This window comes from Ramularia collo-cygni (assembly GCF_900074925.1).
Source record: "Ramularia collo-cygni strain URUG2 genome assembly, contig: RCC_scaffold13, whole genome shotgun sequence".
Lineage (NCBI taxonomy): Eukaryota > Fungi > Ascomycota > Dothideomycetes > Mycosphaerellales > Mycosphaerellaceae > Ramularia > Ramularia collo-cygni.
In genome coordinates, this window is record NW_019716267.1 from 583,642 (window position 1) to 601,357 (window position 17,716).

The window sequence follows — 17,716 nt, forward strand, 5'->3', positions numbered from 1 at the left end:
GCAGGTACACGCCAGGGCAGCCGTTCATGACTCAGCCTGCATTTACTTGGATAATCACCAGGAGGACTTGCCTTATCACGCAATGACTACTGGTAAAATGAATGCTCCTGTGGCAACGATCGTTGCATCTGCACTGGCGGTCTCCATGACGTACAGTGTCATTCCGCAGGCCTGAGGATGCCGTTTCTGTCAAAGCAGATCTAACTCATTCCGGACATTTGCCAGCTCTTCGCCCATGGATTACTTCAAAGTAGAAGGACCAAGCTTCGAGAACTTGTACACATTGAAGCCATACTTATCCTGATAGACATCATAGCACTTCAGCTCAAAAGAATGATACGGTGTTACTGGGCTGGACGGTGAAGTTCCGCAGGAGTTGATGATATCTGCTGTTTGAACATTCCTCATTCAATTTCTATCTTCCCGGAATGCGGGCTTGCACAAAGCCATTCTTGCTTCTCACGTCACCACAGTGATCACGGGAAGGTGTAGCAACGGTCGCTGGCCAATCTGAACTGTCGCTCGGACTACGGCGCGGAATGGCGAAGGCTGGGAGATGTCTTCACAATAGCTCTGTCCCCTTCGTACTTGTCCGGGGTCTTCTCGCATGGCCATTTGCGGCAATTTGTGTCAGTCCTCTTAACAAGAGTCTAAACATCGCTACTGCGACAATACTCTATTGTCATAGTACTCCCTCAAGTTCAACACATCATTTTGTTTCGAGCCCGAAATCTCGCAGCAATGGCAACGATTGGCCGCCAAAACGCACACCATGTCCGACCGTCCAACAAAGAGCCTGAATGGTCCAGCATCTGCAACAATGTCCTCGATCAATACCTCAACGACGACGACATCTTTGGCTTTGGCTCGGAACAGCGTGGAAGAAGCAGTTCCGATGACTCTGTCAATCTCTTTGACTTCTCAGGCTCAAGTGAACAAAGCAGCAACCAGACAATAGAGACATCGCCTATTCCTTCCTGGGAAATCGCACAGCGTACGGCGCCCGAAGCCCAGCAGCCAAAGGCAAAGGTGCCGCTCGACTTTTGGCACAAAAAGCTGCGTGCACTGGAGCAACATGCGGCTGCGTCTGAGCACGACAAGTCCCGCAAGCTGAGAACGACCAAGTCACATCCCGACTTTCTAAGTCTGGGAGGTTATCCCTCACCTCCAGCGATACCAGCCTCGCCTACCGACCAATCATCTTCAGCTCAGCGTCAAAAGTCACGTATCGCCGCAAACGGAAACAAGGCATCGACCCAGCGGAGTGTCACATCGAGGYCCGTCTCGCGGGGGCGGCCAACAGGAGTGACGAAGCAGCCTCCTGCAGCGGGTGCCGCTGTCAATCCATCGGTCACAGTCCGCAAATCAAGTGCGTCGCCCTCCAAGATGATGACCCCGTCGCGGTACCGTGCAGGTTTCAAAAACGTATGGGCGGATCGTATCGAATCGAGCCCAAAGAAGTACGAGCTCCGAATGCCATCACATACGTTCCCAGCGTCGCCACCGCCTTCAGCCAAGTCAATCCACGATTCTTTCGCTGCTTTCGGATCACCTATTACCTACTCCGCAGTGCCGGGCTGCGACCCGCAGGTTTCACCACTAGCACGCAGTTTTCAGCAGGCTCGCATACATACTCCGCTCACATCGCCACTGCTAAGTCCGGGAAGCAACGTCAGTCCTTCATATTTCGAACCACTACCTACTACGAATCCATATGTGACCCAAACTTTGCCCCTGAACGATACTGCTCCACTATATCCTGAGCGGACAGACTCACTGGCAGCAGCGAACAATGTTCAAGCATTTGATTTTGGATTCCCAACGTCCACTGACAACGATCCATGGGGCGATCCTTCCTCATACACAGAGCCATCATCAGCCCTGTACTCCGCGGATCCCTTCAGGAATACCGACCCATTCGGCACCCTTGACCAAAACACCATTTCAGGATCCAGCTCGCTCGAACTTGGTCTAGGCATCAGCTGCAACCCAAACCATCTCGTATCAAACTACCAGACAAACACGACCGTCCCACCGAGCGCCACGTATCAGAATTTGAGCGAGCTGCCAAGCCCATACTACGTGCCCTCACTTCCCAACGGGTTGCCCGATACTCAATACCGCCGAATAGGCACRGGATCTCCACCGCCTCCCCAGTCAGAATGCCGGCCAAGAAGAACATCTGCCTCGCGATCCACATCACGGCATCACCGCCGGACAAAGTCGACGAATTCTAGCAATACCCCTCGACAACCAAATTTCGCAGCAGCGGATAAAGGTGGTTTTGTCAATTATACTCCACATGACCACAACAAGATTCTCAGCGGAGTTGCGCCTTCAGGCAGTTCCAAGACTAAAGCTCGGAGAGAAAAGGAAGCTCTCGATAAGCGGCGGAGGTTGAGTCAGGCTGCTTATGCTGCTGTCATGGCTGCTGGAGGATCCATGGAGCAATTAACGAAAGCCGGTCTGGTGGGTGATTTGGCGTATTAGCATTGAGAGAGAGAGGGAGAGGGTGTGTGTGTGTGCTATTGTACAGTTCCTACCAAAGTCTTGCTGGCCTGCAGTGTTACAAGAGACAGAGAAAGAAGAGATAAACATAATACTTTTAATCAAGTCGGTGTCTTTGTACACGAATTTACAACATACATATCTACAAGTGCCGAGAAATTTGCGCACTATAAACGCCATCCCTATGCCGTCGCTATGCATCGCTAACATGTCAGACATTTGGCTCGTACTTTACATCTCCTTTCCCATCTCCCGTCTCTTCAACATCAAGGTTCTGGCGCAGAAAGGCGGGGACCTCCCATGCTCGATTCTCCACTGTCCCATTTCCCTTTCTCATGGGCACTTTGATGCCATCGTCCAACATCTCTTGGAACGTGCCGTGGCCAAAAGTCTTAACTCGACCCAACTCACGCTTTTTCCACTCTCCATCTTTCTTCCATGCGGCTTCTAAGAGCTCCGCGAATGGAACTTCGGGCTCTGACATGCCCACTTCAGCAAGATCATCAGCCAGGATGCCGTGTAAGAAGTCCCGCCGCCCGTGAAATTGAGGCGAGTCTCTAGACAGACGTCCCATAGATATGCTCTGCAGTATTTGTGACTCCAGCGGACTGACAGCCGGTTGATCTGCAACAGCATCACCTTTATCAGCGGTACGAAAGCCACCGCTCATTCCAACAGCGAACTTTGGAGCAACCGCATGCCATATAGCCACGCTGGAGTTTGGCGTATCATCGGTCGGCATGAAGAAGTTCAAGTGCCTTTTCATACGGTAGCGGATGTTTGGGTCAACCTGCCCGGCTGCACAAGCGTACCGCCAGATCACCCTCAGCATGTTGTGATATCGCCGCCGCCATGCTATCGTGAAGAGAATTCTGTATGTGAAGCGGTTCGGAACGAGGGCACCAGGCCGGCCGATGCGGAAATGCTGCACTATGGAAACAGCTGATGCGGGATCCTCATCGCGCAGGGAAGACGTCAACAAGGTGTTTAGTCCAACTGTGTCCAGGGCCCAGCCGCTGTTCCTCCTGCCGAATTCGGCCAACACCTCAAAGGCATCTTTAAGCTGCCCGGCKGAGGCCAGAACGGCGATCATGCGATTTACAGCGCCGACAGAAAGCCAATTGAAGGACTCCAGGCCATAGACCGCATTGAAGCGGTTGTCGTAGAGCTTGAAGAAGGTCGCAATACGGCCGCCTCGAGCTATGTATGACGCCAGATCGTTGCCGACAGCATTCTGCGCCACCAGCTTAGCCGCATGGTGATCCCAAAGCAAGCCTTTCTGCCGCATGATTTCCGCGACACTGCTAGCCTCTGGCGCAAACCGACGGCATATCAAATCGTGGAAGGTGGCCCATGTGACGGGATCTGGCCTTAGATTCTGCCGCAGCATAATCCCCAGGGAATAGCGGTAATTATGCAGGTCGCCAGCCTTGGCTGCAGCAGCGAGGCAACGATTCCAATTCGAGACCGTGAAGACGTAATTTCCGTCTTCTAGTGCTCTGTACATTGCGCGAAAAGCTGCAAAGTCGTTGTACTTGGTCAAGAAATTTAYGGCGAGGTCGACTGTGGTGGAAGTAGCCATGGAAGCGACTCCGGGAGTAGAAAATAGAGAGATGAGTTTCTCCATGACCATACGGACATGATCACGCTGGGCCGGATTGGATGAGACTCGTCGGAGCTCTTGCGGCTTACTCTGGCATAGCTCTGCCACGTAGGCGGAAACTTCCAAAGAGGTTGCGAGTGATTTTGGGCGCTCTTCAAGCACGTCAGACAAGTTGAGTTTGCGTGTGCGATCTTCGGTCCAAGTCGAGCGCACGGGACTTGTCACAGGCGTCGAGGACCCTTCCTGCTCATTGAGCTCGTTCTCCAGATGCTCCAAGTCGTTCACGTCAAACGAGCCTTGCTCCTCTTCCTGGACTGTGTTCGGTACCGCAAGACTCGCCAATTTCATTTCCTCTTCAGATGATATCCTGCGTCCTAGAGCATGGTCCTCCAGTTTGTTGCTGACATGAGCTCCGACAATYTCTTCTTCCGGCATCACGTCCAGATATCGCGGCAAAATCTTCAGGGCCCGAGTAATTTGCGAAGATGAGCCAAGGAGATCAAAGCCAGCAAAGGCATCGGGTACTCTAGAGCAATGTGTCACTTCACGTGCTACTTGTACATGACAACCAGTATGCTCCATTATCTCCTTGAAGGAGACGCCTGCATTGCTGTGAAACTTGGCAAGTACGCCCTTGGGTAACATTACTGTCTCTAGCCTCTTCTTGTACAGCATGGGGCCGGTCATTGTCTTTTCGTCCAACGTGCGAAGGATGATGCGCCAATCGTTAGAGCCCGCATAGTTATGACGCTCTTGCTGTATTTGATGTGCTCGAGATTCACTTCCCCTTTTGCTAGAGAGGACTTTTCTGACATTTGCGGCGTGTCGCGTTGAGAGATGCTGTTTTTCCTTAATCGGCGCAGCAGACAGGTACCGGCGGATGAAGGCAGGATCGGTGGAAGGGTTCGTTGATTCGGGAGGCCGTGCGGAGCGTTTCCCAGCGGCTGACAAGTCGTCTTCTTCGTCGCCGCAAGAATTGGCGATTGGCGTGCGTGCAATCGCGTCGGGCGGGTCATGAGAGTCGGGTCGATCGTCATCGTGTAATATTTCTTCTTTTTGCTCTGGCTCTGAATGTGAAGCCAGCGAGGTGCTCTGAGTCGCATATTCTCGACATGAATGGCCTCCTACTACTGTGACGATACCGGATCGCGGTCTTTGTACGCTCTTGAGAGCGTACCGCTGTGAGTCGTCCCGTGGTGGATTGCATCGCTTCGGAGGTGAAGATGAAGATGTTGCCCGTTCGATGAGGTGCCGCCGCGAATGGGAGCGATATGCGTTGCCTACTCGGTCATTGCCGAGTGAGCGGATGATACGTCGCAGCGGCCCCTTTAGCCCGCCGTGACATTGCATAAAATAAAACAGAGACGGAGCTGATGGCCGGACAGCATAGCATGATGTGTATCTTTGCTCAGGAACCCGGCCGCAAAATCGCGAATGCGGAGCTTGGACCATCTTTCGCTTCCACCTCGCCCAACCTTCCTCTTACGCGTGTCGACGCGTTGGAAACTCAAACGTCTTTCTCGTCTCGTCTCCCACATCCATTGCGTCCAACATCCATTACTTCTTGTCCCGCTAGACGCAACTTTCTTGACCTGCAAGATACTGGAAACACTTTACTCGGAGACCCACGCATCCATACATATCAGCTGCGCGACGAACTGGGACTAGACGACGCAGATATGGCCGCCCATCTGCTTGCAGACGTCGCGTCGCCAATGAACGCGTCTCTACTGGAGACAGCTACACAGAGATCCGAAGATGCCAGCTCACAACCACTCCGAGGATTGTCAGAAACCATGGACGCGGTTTCTTCATCTCACCTGGAAAAGAACCTTATCCAAGGAGGAAGTTCGTTGGCCGACYGTAGTCCGGACAGGGCGTCAGAATCCGACGAAGATTCTGACATTGACATTCGGCGGCCTATGGGGCGTGCTGCCCGGCGCATGCTGGGTGGCAGTCCAAAACCTCAGACTCAGCAATCGTCAATGCTCAGCGATGACGAGGATCTCTACTCTGCAACTCCCAGGAAGAACAACCACAAGTCACCATCGCCACCGGAGACAGATGCTCGCTCCAGCTTATTCGTGAGCCCGGCGAAGCCAGGTCAGGACGACAACGGTAGTGACGAAGATCTACCTGCAAATCCAACTGGGAGCAAACAGAAGTTGGCGGCCCYGGTTGCCGAGAAGCGCGCAGAGCGACTGGCCAAGGAAGCAGAGGAGGCACAGCAGCGGTCTGCATTCGCTCATGCGTCTTCGGACCTCCCAGACGAGATTGTGGAGAATTCACGAGAACCAGTGAACTCGGAGCTGGAGCGGATCATGTCAGACGCTGCTAAGCCTACCAGGAAAGCGAGCAAGAAGGCAATGCTGGAAATGGAGCGAGAAACACAGAGAATGGTGCGACAGCAGGCTCTCGCGCATCAGATGAAGACCAAGAAGAAGTTCACGACCAACGATCTATTCGCCAAGTTCAACTACCGCCCAGGAGGACAAGTACTCGCCCCGAAACAGCCTATAGACGGAGACACGACTGCATCGTCCGCACCTAATAGTGACATGGTAGATGCGGTTACGAGGGAGCCGGTTAGCACACCTCCATCGAGTCCGCCAACGCCTCTGGATCGGCAAAGAGCTTTGGTGGAGCAAGGAGCACTTAGCAAACTTGTGCCAGTGCGAGAAGACAGTCTCAATAACATTGTTGACGAAGACGAGGGAGAAGAGCTCCTTAGCGTGCACGACATGATCCACTCCTCACGTGCCGCCGAACTGGCGGATACGCCAGCTAAAGCAGCCTCTGAAAAGAAAAAAGGTCTCCGACTTGCCAGATTCGGAAAGAAACCCGTGCCGTTGAGGCAAGACGACAGCAGTGATGATGAACTGGAGATCGTCAAAGAGTTGCCTAGTCACCTCAGCATCTTTGACAGAGCCAAGGGCGTTCAGAAACGCCAGCACACTGATTCAGCTGCCATTCACATTCTGAAACATCTTGCCCACGCCGGAACAGACGCTGCTCATTCTGGACGTCGCAACAAGAATAACTCGCGACCGTCGGTGAACCCACAAGTTCTAGAGGCTCAACTGCGTTTGCGAGCGAAGGAGCAAGCTCGAGCCCGCCAGCTGGAGCGCATCGCAGAACTCAAAGCAAAAGGCATTGAAGTGCAGACGACCGAGGAGCGTGAGCGGGAGGCGGAGGAGTTTGAAAACCTCCTCGAGAAAGCCAGGCAGGATGCGGTGAACCTCCGCAAGGCCGAGAAAGCTGCAGACAACGAGGGAAAGATTGTGGTCAGCGATGACGAGAGCGAGGATGAAGACTACTACGACGGATCCGAGAATGACGACGATGATGAGCGCGACGGAGTCCAGAAGGAAGCTAATGAGATGGTGGACGAGGCCGCTGATGAAAGCGAGGATGAGGAGGAAGAAGACGAAGATGACATCGAGCAGGACCGCGAAGAAGACGCTGATGAGCTAGCTGAGCAGGAAGAGGTTTCACCAGAGGCGGATGTGCCGCCTCTTTCGCCGCACATCGAGTCGGCAGGAACAGGAGACTGGGAGCATCAAACACCGGTCGTCAGTCGAAAGCCTCGGAAGTCCCACATTGTTGTGGATGACGAGGAAAGCGATGTCGAAGGTCCACATAATGTCACAGATGCTCCACCCCAATCTGATGATGAAGATGACGACCCATTTGCTGCCTTCAATTTCGGCGCTGCCAAAACTACGAAAGCATTGATGAGCCCCACGCAAGCTTTCAATGCCACCATGCAGACACCAACACAGAATACGCAGCAGGACTCGCTAGACATCCTGGCATATCTGGCTCCACATAGCTCCGCCTTGAGGCCCTCCATACCCGTCGATATGGAAACACAGACGCAACCAGGAAGCCAAGTGAACTTTGTGCCAGGAAGTCAGTTGCCTGAAAGCCAGCAAGTTGACCTTGCCTGGGAGACACAGGCCCCAGAGACACCGGTGTCTGGAATGAACCGTGGAGCATCCACTGTCGCGGTCGAAACCCCTGGATGGGAGCCCACTCAAGACGATGGCCTGCCTACGGAGTGGCAAGCCAGACAAGAAATTGAGCGGGAGAACAACCTCGAGTCAATTGCTGAGCATGACACGCAGTCGACGGTCCGTCTACGGATCAGCGAATCCCCAGTCCCTGCGCCTAAGCGCAACCGTCTGGTGCGCGGGCAACGGGCTGTGGTTGACTCGAGTGACGAGGAAGATGGGGCAGATGCTCAGCCTGCTGAGGCAGCGCGAAAGGACGTCTTTCGCGAAATGGCGAAGCGGCGGAAAGAGGCACTGACCACCGCCGAGAAGGCCGAAGCTCAACGCGAAGCTAAGCAAATGATGGACGAACAGGCAGAGGAATCAGAAGACGAGTATGCCGGCCTTGGAGGAGACGACTTTGTGGCCCCAGAGACCGAGCAGGATCGCGAAATGATCGACTCCAGCCTGATTGACGTTGACGAACGCCAGATCGCAGCTCATTTCGCGGAGAAGCAACGTGTCGCCGATGAGGCTGCTGCAAGCAAGTTGTATAAAGACCTCATGACAGGCGGACTGCGGAGGAAGCAGGCAAACATGTTCGATCTGGATGATGACGAGGATGACGTTGCTTTGCGGAGGAGACAGATGAGGCAGCGGGAGGAGGCGAGGAAGCGGAAACTTTTGCTACAAGACGACAACATTGCTGGCCTTGCCCAGGGAAAGCATAGCAAAGGCAAGGACGCCTTTCTCAAAGCGATTGCTGACGACGATGAGCGGGATGACGATATCATGGATCTCTCGGGCGGCGAAGACGAAGACACGTCCGAAACGCAGACGGATAGCCAGCCTTCTCAGCAACCCGTGGCGCCTCTTCGCGAGGTTAGTGGGAACAAGCGACACCGTGAAGAGGACCCGGCCGACAGACCACCTGCGAAAGCTCGCCGCACAAAGACCTCCGCTTTCAGGGCACCTACTTCGCTGCTCGAACTACAAGAGTCGGTCAGCTTCCTGCTGGAGGACACCCATGCCGCTCTTGCTGGTCCCACTGTGCTMGAACATTCAGAGTCTGAGCACGGCGACGAAAGGACAGACGAAGAAAAGACAGACGACGAAGACGAGGTCGATGAGGTCGAAGCCGAGCGTCAACGCCAGAATGACGGAGGCTATGCTCCAGACCAAGGAGCCATGCCTCCGCCTCGACTTCCGGCTTCTGCTCGACGCACTGCACCTGGCTCAGGAGTCGTTGATCGCCTGTCACTGAAGAGGGCAGCGAGCACATCAGACAGCGCCCAAGGCCGCACGGCTTGGGCCGCCCCAGTCGGTGGCGGGTTCAAGGTCCCATCCCTGCTTCGTCGCGCCACAACGAACACGAGTGCCAACGAGCGCGGCGTTACGACTTCAAATGGTCTGTCGAGAGAGAACAGTGGAGTAAAGATTGGTGGCACGAAGAAGTCTTCGCTTGCGTATCAGGCACGCGCGGAAGAGCGCAAAGCCATTGTTGAAGCCGGTGCAAAGAGGAGGGCGGCGAACACTGCACATATAGCTGCGCTGAGGAGGAACGCTAGCAGCGGATTTTCTAAAGCGATGGCAGGGCAGTTTGAGGAATGAGGTTTGATTGGACTGAAGTCGGAAGCGTTTAGGAGTCCACGGTCGTTGTTTGGTAGACAGGATTGCATAGCAGCAAATGACGAGATCGTTATGACCTTTATGCTACGCTTCGCCACCTTTAATCGTCCATTTCACTGTCTGATCTATGATGAAGAACCGAAAGCAACAAGTGCCTCCCGACGCATCTTCTCCGAATGACTATCAGGGGTCCCTTATTATAGCTCCTCTTCTTTCTCCTGATGGCCGCTAACGCTCACCAGTCCGACTGTCGACCAATGCTTGCCATTATTGCCGAGCGCAGCATCAGATGCTTCAAGCCGGAACGCATGCTTCAATTCGACGGCGTCCATTATTTCGTCTGGTTCCGAGTTTGGTACCGTGTCTGCACCAGGTGGCGAATCCTCTACGACCCTTCGTTTCGGTGCGGTGCGCTCCCGAACATCCTGACTCTCAACCGAAGTCTTTCGCTTGCTTGCCATCTTCGAAGGCGTGGAACTTGATGGCTGGAATGTGCTGGAGCTGTTGGTAATTTCTGGGGTTCCCATTTGCTTCTGGACGCGAGGCGAGCCTACAGGCGCAGGTCTTTCGTTAAGATTGCGTAGCATCAGCTGGTCGTGTCTGAAGTTGGGAGGTTCGGTGTAGAGGTGGCCGAAGAGGTAGGCCATTGAATGGTTCGCCGTCCAGTGCTTTTCAGGAACCGTAGTGCAGGGAAAGATGTCCTTCGGCTTGAATGCTTCGATGAGAGAGCATAATTCGCCATAAGATGAATGCCGGGAGTACGGGAACAGGATGTGCTTTGGCAGATTTCCGGACTGCTTCGGTGCTTCCTCAGGAGCATCGGCCTCCAATTTCGTCCTTGCCACTCGTTTTGCCAATGCGCTGACGATGTCCTCAGGCTTGAGATCTTCCATCTCCGGAGGCTCTTGAGACATCGCATCATCGGCGGTGTCGGGATGGATATCGGCCAGCTCCAGAGACACTGTGCCACGAGAAGACATCTCATCTTTGAGCAGCTTGATAACGCCTGCCCGAAGTTCTGGAAAGTCCTGGTATTTGGATGCTGAGCCTGCGGTCAGCACAGCTTCCACGTATATGGACAATCTCTGGGATCAATTACCTATCAATTCGACAAGCTCGATGATTTCACTTTGATCTTGAAACTCAATCTCAATCTGTCGGTTCAAGTCATCTTCGCCGCCGCCTGCTCCAGGCTCTCGCATGGCTTTACCACTGGAGAAGCAAACTGTCAGCAATTTCAACGTACGAAACAAGCTCCAGCTTCTCTGACGTACCCATATCTGCTGATGATGGGAGTGATGCGAACGAATTCTGAAAATGGTCAGTACTGCTCAGTCGCGCTCGTTTGCTCCGTGACTAACCCTCATTCCACACATAACACGAGGTTCCTTGTTCGCATGAGTGCACTTGGTGAGGCTCGCTGTCGGTAACGAGACAGCCTTGCTGRGCGTGATTGCCGACCGAGCTCGTGATGAGCTTGAAGAATTCCGATGCTCTTGGCTCCTTGCTGTTGCCGAGCGCTCCGTACACGCCATACTTGTATTGATCTGCATGAATGCGAGTGTCGAGGTACGTGGCGATAGCTGACCATACGTCTTCGTACCCAAACGTCCAACAGTTGAGATAGAAAACAGTGTCCTTTGGGTATTGCGATACCTTGCTGATGAGTTCTGCAATCCCTTGCGCTTTTGATGGAAAGCTCTGATAGGGATCTGTCTTGTTTGCGAATGTGGTGTCGAGGTATATCGTGTCTAGCTGCTTATGTGGATCTTTGTTGTCGTGGCGCAGATACTGATTGAGAAATGGATATCGTGAGAGAGAGTGCACCCACCACTGTTCTGATCGGACGTCGCCGGTATACAAGATGGCTTTGGCATCTTTTCCATCACCCTCAATCAAGAAGGAGACGGCGCCTGCGCAGTGATTTGCGTCAAATAGTGTGACCCGGATTCTGTAGCCGTCTGAAAGCTCGATCCATGTCGGAACTTCGAGAGGTACCGGCTTCAGCAGCTTCTTCAAATGCTTGTACGTTTGGGTCCTGGTCTCAGTCAAACCGTTTGCAAAGTTCATTCTGGTTGGATACTTCTCAAGTCTCAGAAGCATTTCCCTGGTGGCGGATGAGCAATAGATGAAGGGTCCGCCATATGAAGGCGAGTCAAGACCGATTAAATGGTCAGTGTGGATGTGTGAAAGGAAGTTGGCCAGTGACGGGACTGTGGAGCCATCATTGAGGCGGAAACGGTCAATTCGAATGCGTGGGAATTCGGGTAGGTGGCCGTCAAATGTCGACATTGCAAAGCGCCACCATATCCTGCTATGATGCAGAATCGTGCTTCAAGCACACGAGATATGTGGGTGAAGTTCTCGAAACAAGTTGTTCAATTAGTTGCTACAAGTCTGTCGCGCGCGTCTGTTTCGGTGTTATTGCGATGGAAGGAGAAGGAAGGAGCCATGGTGGGTGAGGTAGTTTCGCTCGGAGCTAGCGCCGGAGAGTGGGGCCTTAACAAAGGCGCCGACTCCCTCTCATCGCCAAAGGTCCAACCCAAGTCTGTTGGAGTCACATGCCAGATGCCAGGCTAAACTACTAGGGGACGTCAAGCTATAAGGCGTTTGATGCCTGTCGTACACCAGGACAAGCGAAATATCATCCAATTCGATTCTACAACCGAAGCATCATCGTGACAGGAACCACTCTCAGCAAGCGCCTCTACTGGCAGAGAAGTACGAACATGCTGGAACTATGAGTTCCACATACTTCTCTTCCAATATCCGTAGGCAAGCATTTCCGCTTTCGAGAACCACCTGCCCTTGTGGCATCCGAAGCGCCAGTCCTTGCCTCTCGCGCTGAACAACTTCCTGGAATGACAAGGTTGCTCTCTGTTTTTAGACTCCATGGTGCTCTCATTCGATATTTCTCCTCTGGTTCGCTTGTACTCATCCCATCTGTCGAAGTCATCGGCTGTAGGAGCTACTCCATTTTTGCCCCACCTGAAGTATTCCGTATGCTGGCTAACATGGTTTACCACAAATCCCGTGGCATGCTGGTCCTCATCGTTGCCGAGAAGACCAAAGAACTCGATGATAGCTTCTGCAATGTAGAATCCAGTGCCGCAGGTTTTGACTCCATAATAAGCGACAGTTGGGCGCATATTGAGTATGATTGACCGTTTGTTCCATTTCACGTCAAGCTCCTTATTTGGCATGAACGGACGTACCTCCTCCCTCAGCATTTCCTTCACGCGGTTCTTCAGGCYCTCCTCGCTGCCCTTTGGTGGGACTATGTCGCTGTTGTCATCGACAGGGCCGCATGACCAGGCGTCGATATGAGCAGCGAAGCAAAACTCTTCATCGAGCGGAACATACACGCAGACGCAATTCCAGCAGTTGGCCGTTCCGATGGAGTAAGTCTTGGTGCCGTCTGTACCCCAGAATGGAATCTTGAAAATGCCTCCCTGTGACTGATCGAGGAAGATGAATTGGTTGTGCTTGATTTTCTCCATCTTGAAGATGTACGACCGGTTGTATTGAATGTGATTGAGTTCATGACCCAATTTTTCAGAATGACCAGAGGCGACAAACAAACGAAGCGAAGCGGAATGAAGGATCGTGCCATTTCTTCTACAGTCGAAGTGGCTTCATGGCTGCGTTGCATGTCTTGCATGAAAGTTGCCAGCTTCACTGACCCAGCAGTGAATGGAGAGGGAAAAAGGCAAGGATGCATGTGCAACTTACTTTGGTATGAAACTGGTGGCGATGCAGGTACTTTGTCTGTCAAAATATGAGTACACCCTCTGCTTCAAGACTCCAAGCGTGCGATAAGACATTCGCATCTCCGCAAGGCTTCTTCTTCTTGCACTCATAGCTACCTGTCCGCGAGCGTAGTTGTCGTTCCACTACAAGGAGAGGCTTCAACCTTCAATAAAACTGCGCTTGAAGCAAGCGAAGCAGCAGTGTCTAGTAAGCTCTCGATGGCCGAGATACCACATTGTCGAGTGCTGATTCGAATGGACGATTCCTGGGCCGAAGATATGACATCCTTTGTGAATAAATGATCCGAAGCATTTAGTGACGGTACACGACCGTGCCGCATCGGCATCAAATGGGCAGCGCGATTTTCAGAGAAGCGGGGATGGACAGAGAAGACGCTCTGGATTGAGAGTTGGTGTAGATGGAGGGAAGGGTTACTTTTGGGTTGTAGATAGCAAAAGAAAACAATATCGTCGGCCTCAACTGTTCGGCTGCTTGGGAGGTGAGATCGGAGACCAACGTCATCACCGGCCCGACGAAGAGCTTCAGACATTGGGAACGCTTGCAAAGCTGTCTCTGTCCTCACATCAGCCCAAAATGTTTTCCACCAAGCTGTTCAGACCAGCGCAGCAGCTGTCCAGTGTAAGAATTCCTCAAAATCGGTTGGACAAGCGGCTTTCAACTGACATTCCACGCTCGCAGCATGTTAGACGATACGCTTCGGAAGCCCCAAAGAGTGGCGGCAGCAACACCATTCTATACGCCCTCGGCGGTGCCGGTCTCCTCGGTGGTGGCTACTATACATTTGCGGGCGGAAAAAAAGATCCAGTTGCTGTAGCGATTGAACGCACTGCGCCAGAGTATGAAAATGTCCCTGCGAAGATGGGAGGACCTCCAGACAAAGTCTTCATTGGCGGCGGTAAGGCAGCAGAGATGAGATACAAGGCACGATTGGTTCTGATGTGTCGTAGATCAAGGCTTCATTGGTCTGGTCTTGGATAAGGTGGAGAAGATCAACTACAATACCAGCAAGTTCCGCTTCAAGTTCGATAACCCGGACGCTGTGAGCGGACTCACAGTCGCTAGCGCACTTGTGACAAAGTACAAAGGAGAGGGGGATGAGAAGCCAACCATTCGGCCGTATACACCAACCAGCGATGAAGGTCAGTGAAGAGACGGGAGCTGGAAGATTTGTAGTCACTGACGCATTGCACAGAGGAGAGAGGCTACATGGATCTGATCGTGAAGAAGTACAAGGGCGGCAAGATGTCTGAGCATGTTCACGCCATGGAGCCTGGTCAAACGCTTGAAATGAAGGGGCCTATCCCCAAGTACAATTGGGAGGCTAACAAGCACGACCACATCGCACTCCTTGCGGGTGGCACCGGAATCACACCCATGTAAGTACGGTCAAGGAAAAAGGCATCCCACGCAGGTATCGAAAGACAAGGCCAACGAGGATATCTCTACGCATTTGTAAACTGCTGGATTATCGGAGCCATGATATCATATTCTGTCCGCCCCGAATGTCTGACATACCGCTGACCCTTCTGTCCTTTACTTATAGGTACCAACTCGCTCGCCAAATCTTCAAGAACCCTGCCGATAAGACAAAGGTCACACTCGTCTTCGGTAACATCTCTGAGGAGGATATCCTACTGAAGAACGAATTCGAGGAACTAGAAAAGAACTTCCCGGACCGATTCCGCGCCTTTTATGTCCTCGACAACCCGCCTGAGAAATGGCAGGGTGGCAAGGGATTCATCAACAAGGAACTCATCAGCAAGGTTGCTCCAGCATCGAGCGAAGAGAACGTCAAGCTCTTTGTTTGCGGTCCTCCAGGATTGGTCAAGGCGATTGCAGGACCCAAGAAGAGCCCTGCAGATCAGGGCGAGCTTGCTGGAATCCTCAAGGAGCTTGGATATACCAAAGACCAGGTCTTTAAGTTCTAAGTGTCGCGCGTGTTCTGACAATACCTCAGCGAAAATCTGTACAATCACCCAGTTAGAAGAACGAATATGGTGTACATTGTTGTCATTGGCATACACCAGAATAGAGAGCACGACACTAATCGTGCTCATCAGGCTTCGACCGCAGAATCCATTCTCTTTTTGAGCATTCACGACGTGTTATGGACTGCTCTGCTGATTGAATTTTGCTCTCAATCTGCTGCGACCTCCTGAAATGCAAGGCTGAGCACCTCCGTACCACCGCTGGCGACGACCGTTATCCTTATTCCAGATCTTCATCAGCTGTCATCAGTGCATTATCGATGCTTATGAGGAGTTTGCGAGCCAAACCGATACACTAGTCGCAGTCACTCGATGTATCGCTGCGGGACACGTTCCCGTGATCAGTCTAACCTTTTACAAAACCTGGGAGTGAACCATACCAAGGCCATCCTGGCCTGTATTAGCACCTCTCTGGCGCTTGTGCCTTTTGTCTTCTACAAATATGGTGGTGAGATCAGGAGCACGAGCAATTTTGATCGAGTTGTGAGTTGAGATGCATCGCTTTGCTTGCTTCAAGCCTTGGAAGAGAATGTGTAGAGACAGCACGCACTGTCATGAATGAGAGATCCGCAGTCTTCGTCACAAGTTGGTCCCAATGCTCGTGAACATCAATGCTTATTGTTATGCAGCACCAATGTGCCAAGTACTGGATTGACGTCAGCTTTGATAAGCGACTTTCACATGCCACGATGCGGACCGCAAAGCTTCGACCTTCAACACCGCAGCCTCGGACAGCTAACCATGCTTTGACTTGACACATCAGCTTCAACAATGGCACAGCGCCTCCCTGGCGGAGGATTTATCCTCTCACCACCCGCGTCTTCAATAGCATCGTCCAATACAAATGCCGTCCTCCCACAACCCCGCGACTCGCCTCTCCGACCAGGCGGCAGCAAAGAAGGCACCTTCATCCGCTATGTCGACCAGCAGCTCCTACACATTCAACGCCGATACGCGAAACGCACAACGCCATCCTCCTCCAACCCTCTTGCAAATGCCGATCGCGAGAAGGCAGATACTTGGGGCGATGTGCGTGGCTACGCGTCAATGAAAGAGGCGTGTAAAGATTTCGAGGAGTTGATGGGTGTCGTGTGGGTCAGTGGAACCCCGAGTTTGCAGGTGCCTTATTTGATCAACATTGCGCTTTTGGTGCAAGGGGTTGTGCAAGGTATGCCGCCGAGTCCGAGGACTCTGTTTAGATTACTTGGGAAGCTGGACTTTGCGTTTGCGAGTCTTTTGCAAGGGAGAGATGTTGAGAGTGGAGAGCGACTGCCTGGTTTCGTGGGGAGAGGTGTTAGTGGGACGGAGAAGGTGAGGATACGGAGCTTGGTTGAAAGGACGAGGTTGGATGTTATGGAGGCTTTCAAGAAGGGAGATTTTGAAGATGAGCCGTATGAGGAGACGGCGACGGATATTGATACTGATATGGAAGGTCTGCTGGTGCTTGAGGGAGATGATCATGAGCAGAGGACAGAAGAGGACGAAAGCTTCGATATGCAGATTGCGAGGGTGTATGATCGCACTATGGTGGAGCTTGGAGACAGTCTGGCCCAACCAGATATTGGAATCATCACCGAGGGGAGAGGTTGAAGATTATGCGGGACTATCGGCAATCAGAGACACACGGACTGTGTCATGCCCCATCACGACGCATCTTGAGTCTGCATTCGTAAACACATGACGCTTCCAAGCACGGCATACTTCAAGACCTCCGCAGAGACATGTCTGCCGAAAGCTTGAACGTACGCGGGACCAACGGCGTCCTGAACGACGGAGCAACGAATGAGAAAGAATCACCGAAACAGCCTAACAAGAGCCATATCATCCAATAGTCAAATCTTGTATCAACTACAAGTCAGAGATGGGGATGTTGCCCTCTTGAAGCTCATTCTGGAGACCACATGCAGCAGCGAGGAAGAGATCTGGCTGAAGATATTCCCCCCAGACCTGAACGACATACCGTCCAAAAGGCCGAGACTGGACAGGGCCACAGTTCTGACTGTCCTCGGAAAGTTTTCCGGCAAGTCGCCAGTCTTTTCATTGCATCACTTGGAGTTCAGAATGAGGCTAGCTCTACTATCGCGTCTCCACGAAGGATGAGAGATCCAACGTCTACAGATCAGAGGCTCTTGCGAAGCTTAAGATATCGGGGCTTTACAAATGCTGTGGTGACCCGATATGCATATTCATCGTCATGTCTCGCCCGCGACGGTCTGCTCCAGGCA

General features: G+C 52.6%; 7 protein-coding genes; 4 read left to right on the forward strand and 3 right to left on the reverse strand.

Moving 5' to 3' along the window:
• Positions 1–741: 741 nt before the first annotated feature.
• On the forward strand, positions 742–2,490 carry RCC_08147 (uncharacterized protein; the record flags this gene model as incomplete). The annotated part of the gene is made up of 1 exon (XM_023773399.1): positions 742–2,490. One exon carries the CDS (start codon positions 742–744, stop codon positions 2,488–2,490), a length of 1,749 nt encoding a protein of 582 aa, XP_023629167.1.
• A 229-nt stretch (positions 2,491–2,719) lies between these two features.
• Positions 2,720–5,318, reverse strand: RCC_08148 (uncharacterized protein; the record flags this gene model as incomplete). XM_023773400.1 has 2 exons in its annotated part: positions 2,720–5,203; positions 5,289–5,318. 2 exons carry the CDS (start codon positions 5,316–5,318, stop codon positions 2,720–2,722), a joined length of 2,514 nt encoding a protein of 837 aa, XP_023629168.1.
• A 589-nt stretch (positions 5,319–5,907) lies between these two features.
• RCC_08149 (uncharacterized protein) lies at positions 5,908–9,714 on the forward strand (the record flags this gene model as incomplete). Its single annotated transcript, XM_023773401.1, has 1 exon — positions 5,908–9,714. One exon carries the CDS (start codon positions 5,908–5,910, stop codon positions 9,712–9,714), a length of 3,807 nt encoding a protein of 1,268 aa, XP_023629169.1.
• A 215-nt stretch (positions 9,715–9,929) lies between these two features.
• RCC_08150 (uncharacterized protein) lies at positions 9,930–12,024 on the reverse strand (the record flags this gene model as incomplete). XM_023773402.1 has 4 exons in its annotated part: positions 9,930–10,774; positions 10,832–10,944; positions 11,007–11,043; positions 11,094–12,024. The coding sequence occupies 4 exons, from the start codon at positions 12,022–12,024 to the stop codon at positions 9,930–9,932; spliced, it is 1,926 nt and encodes a 641-aa protein (XP_023629170.1).
• A 446-nt stretch (positions 12,025–12,470) lies between these two features.
• RCC_08151 (uncharacterized protein) lies at positions 12,471–13,232 on the reverse strand (the record flags this gene model as incomplete). Its single annotated transcript, XM_023773403.1, has 1 exon — positions 12,471–13,232. The coding sequence occupies one exon, from the start codon at positions 13,230–13,232 to the stop codon at positions 12,471–12,473; it is 762 nt and encodes a 253-aa protein (XP_023629171.1).
• An 844-nt stretch (positions 13,233–14,076) lies between these two features.
• On the forward strand, positions 14,077–15,431 carry RCC_08152 (probable NADH-cytochrome b5 reductase 2; the record flags this gene model as incomplete). XM_023773404.1 has 5 exons in its annotated part: positions 14,077–14,121; positions 14,182–14,398; positions 14,451–14,642; positions 14,696–14,879; positions 15,047–15,431. The coding sequence occupies 5 exons, from the start codon at positions 14,077–14,079 to the stop codon at positions 15,429–15,431; spliced, it is 1,023 nt and encodes a 340-aa protein (XP_023629172.1).
• Positions 15,432–16,262: 831 nt separating this feature from the next.
• Positions 16,263–17,081, forward strand: RCC_08153 (uncharacterized protein; the record flags this gene model as incomplete). The annotated part of the gene is made up of 1 exon (XM_023773405.1): positions 16,263–17,081. One exon carries the CDS (start codon positions 16,263–16,265, stop codon positions 17,079–17,081), a length of 819 nt encoding a protein of 272 aa, XP_023629173.1.
• Between the last annotated feature and the right edge of the window lie 635 nt (positions 17,082–17,716).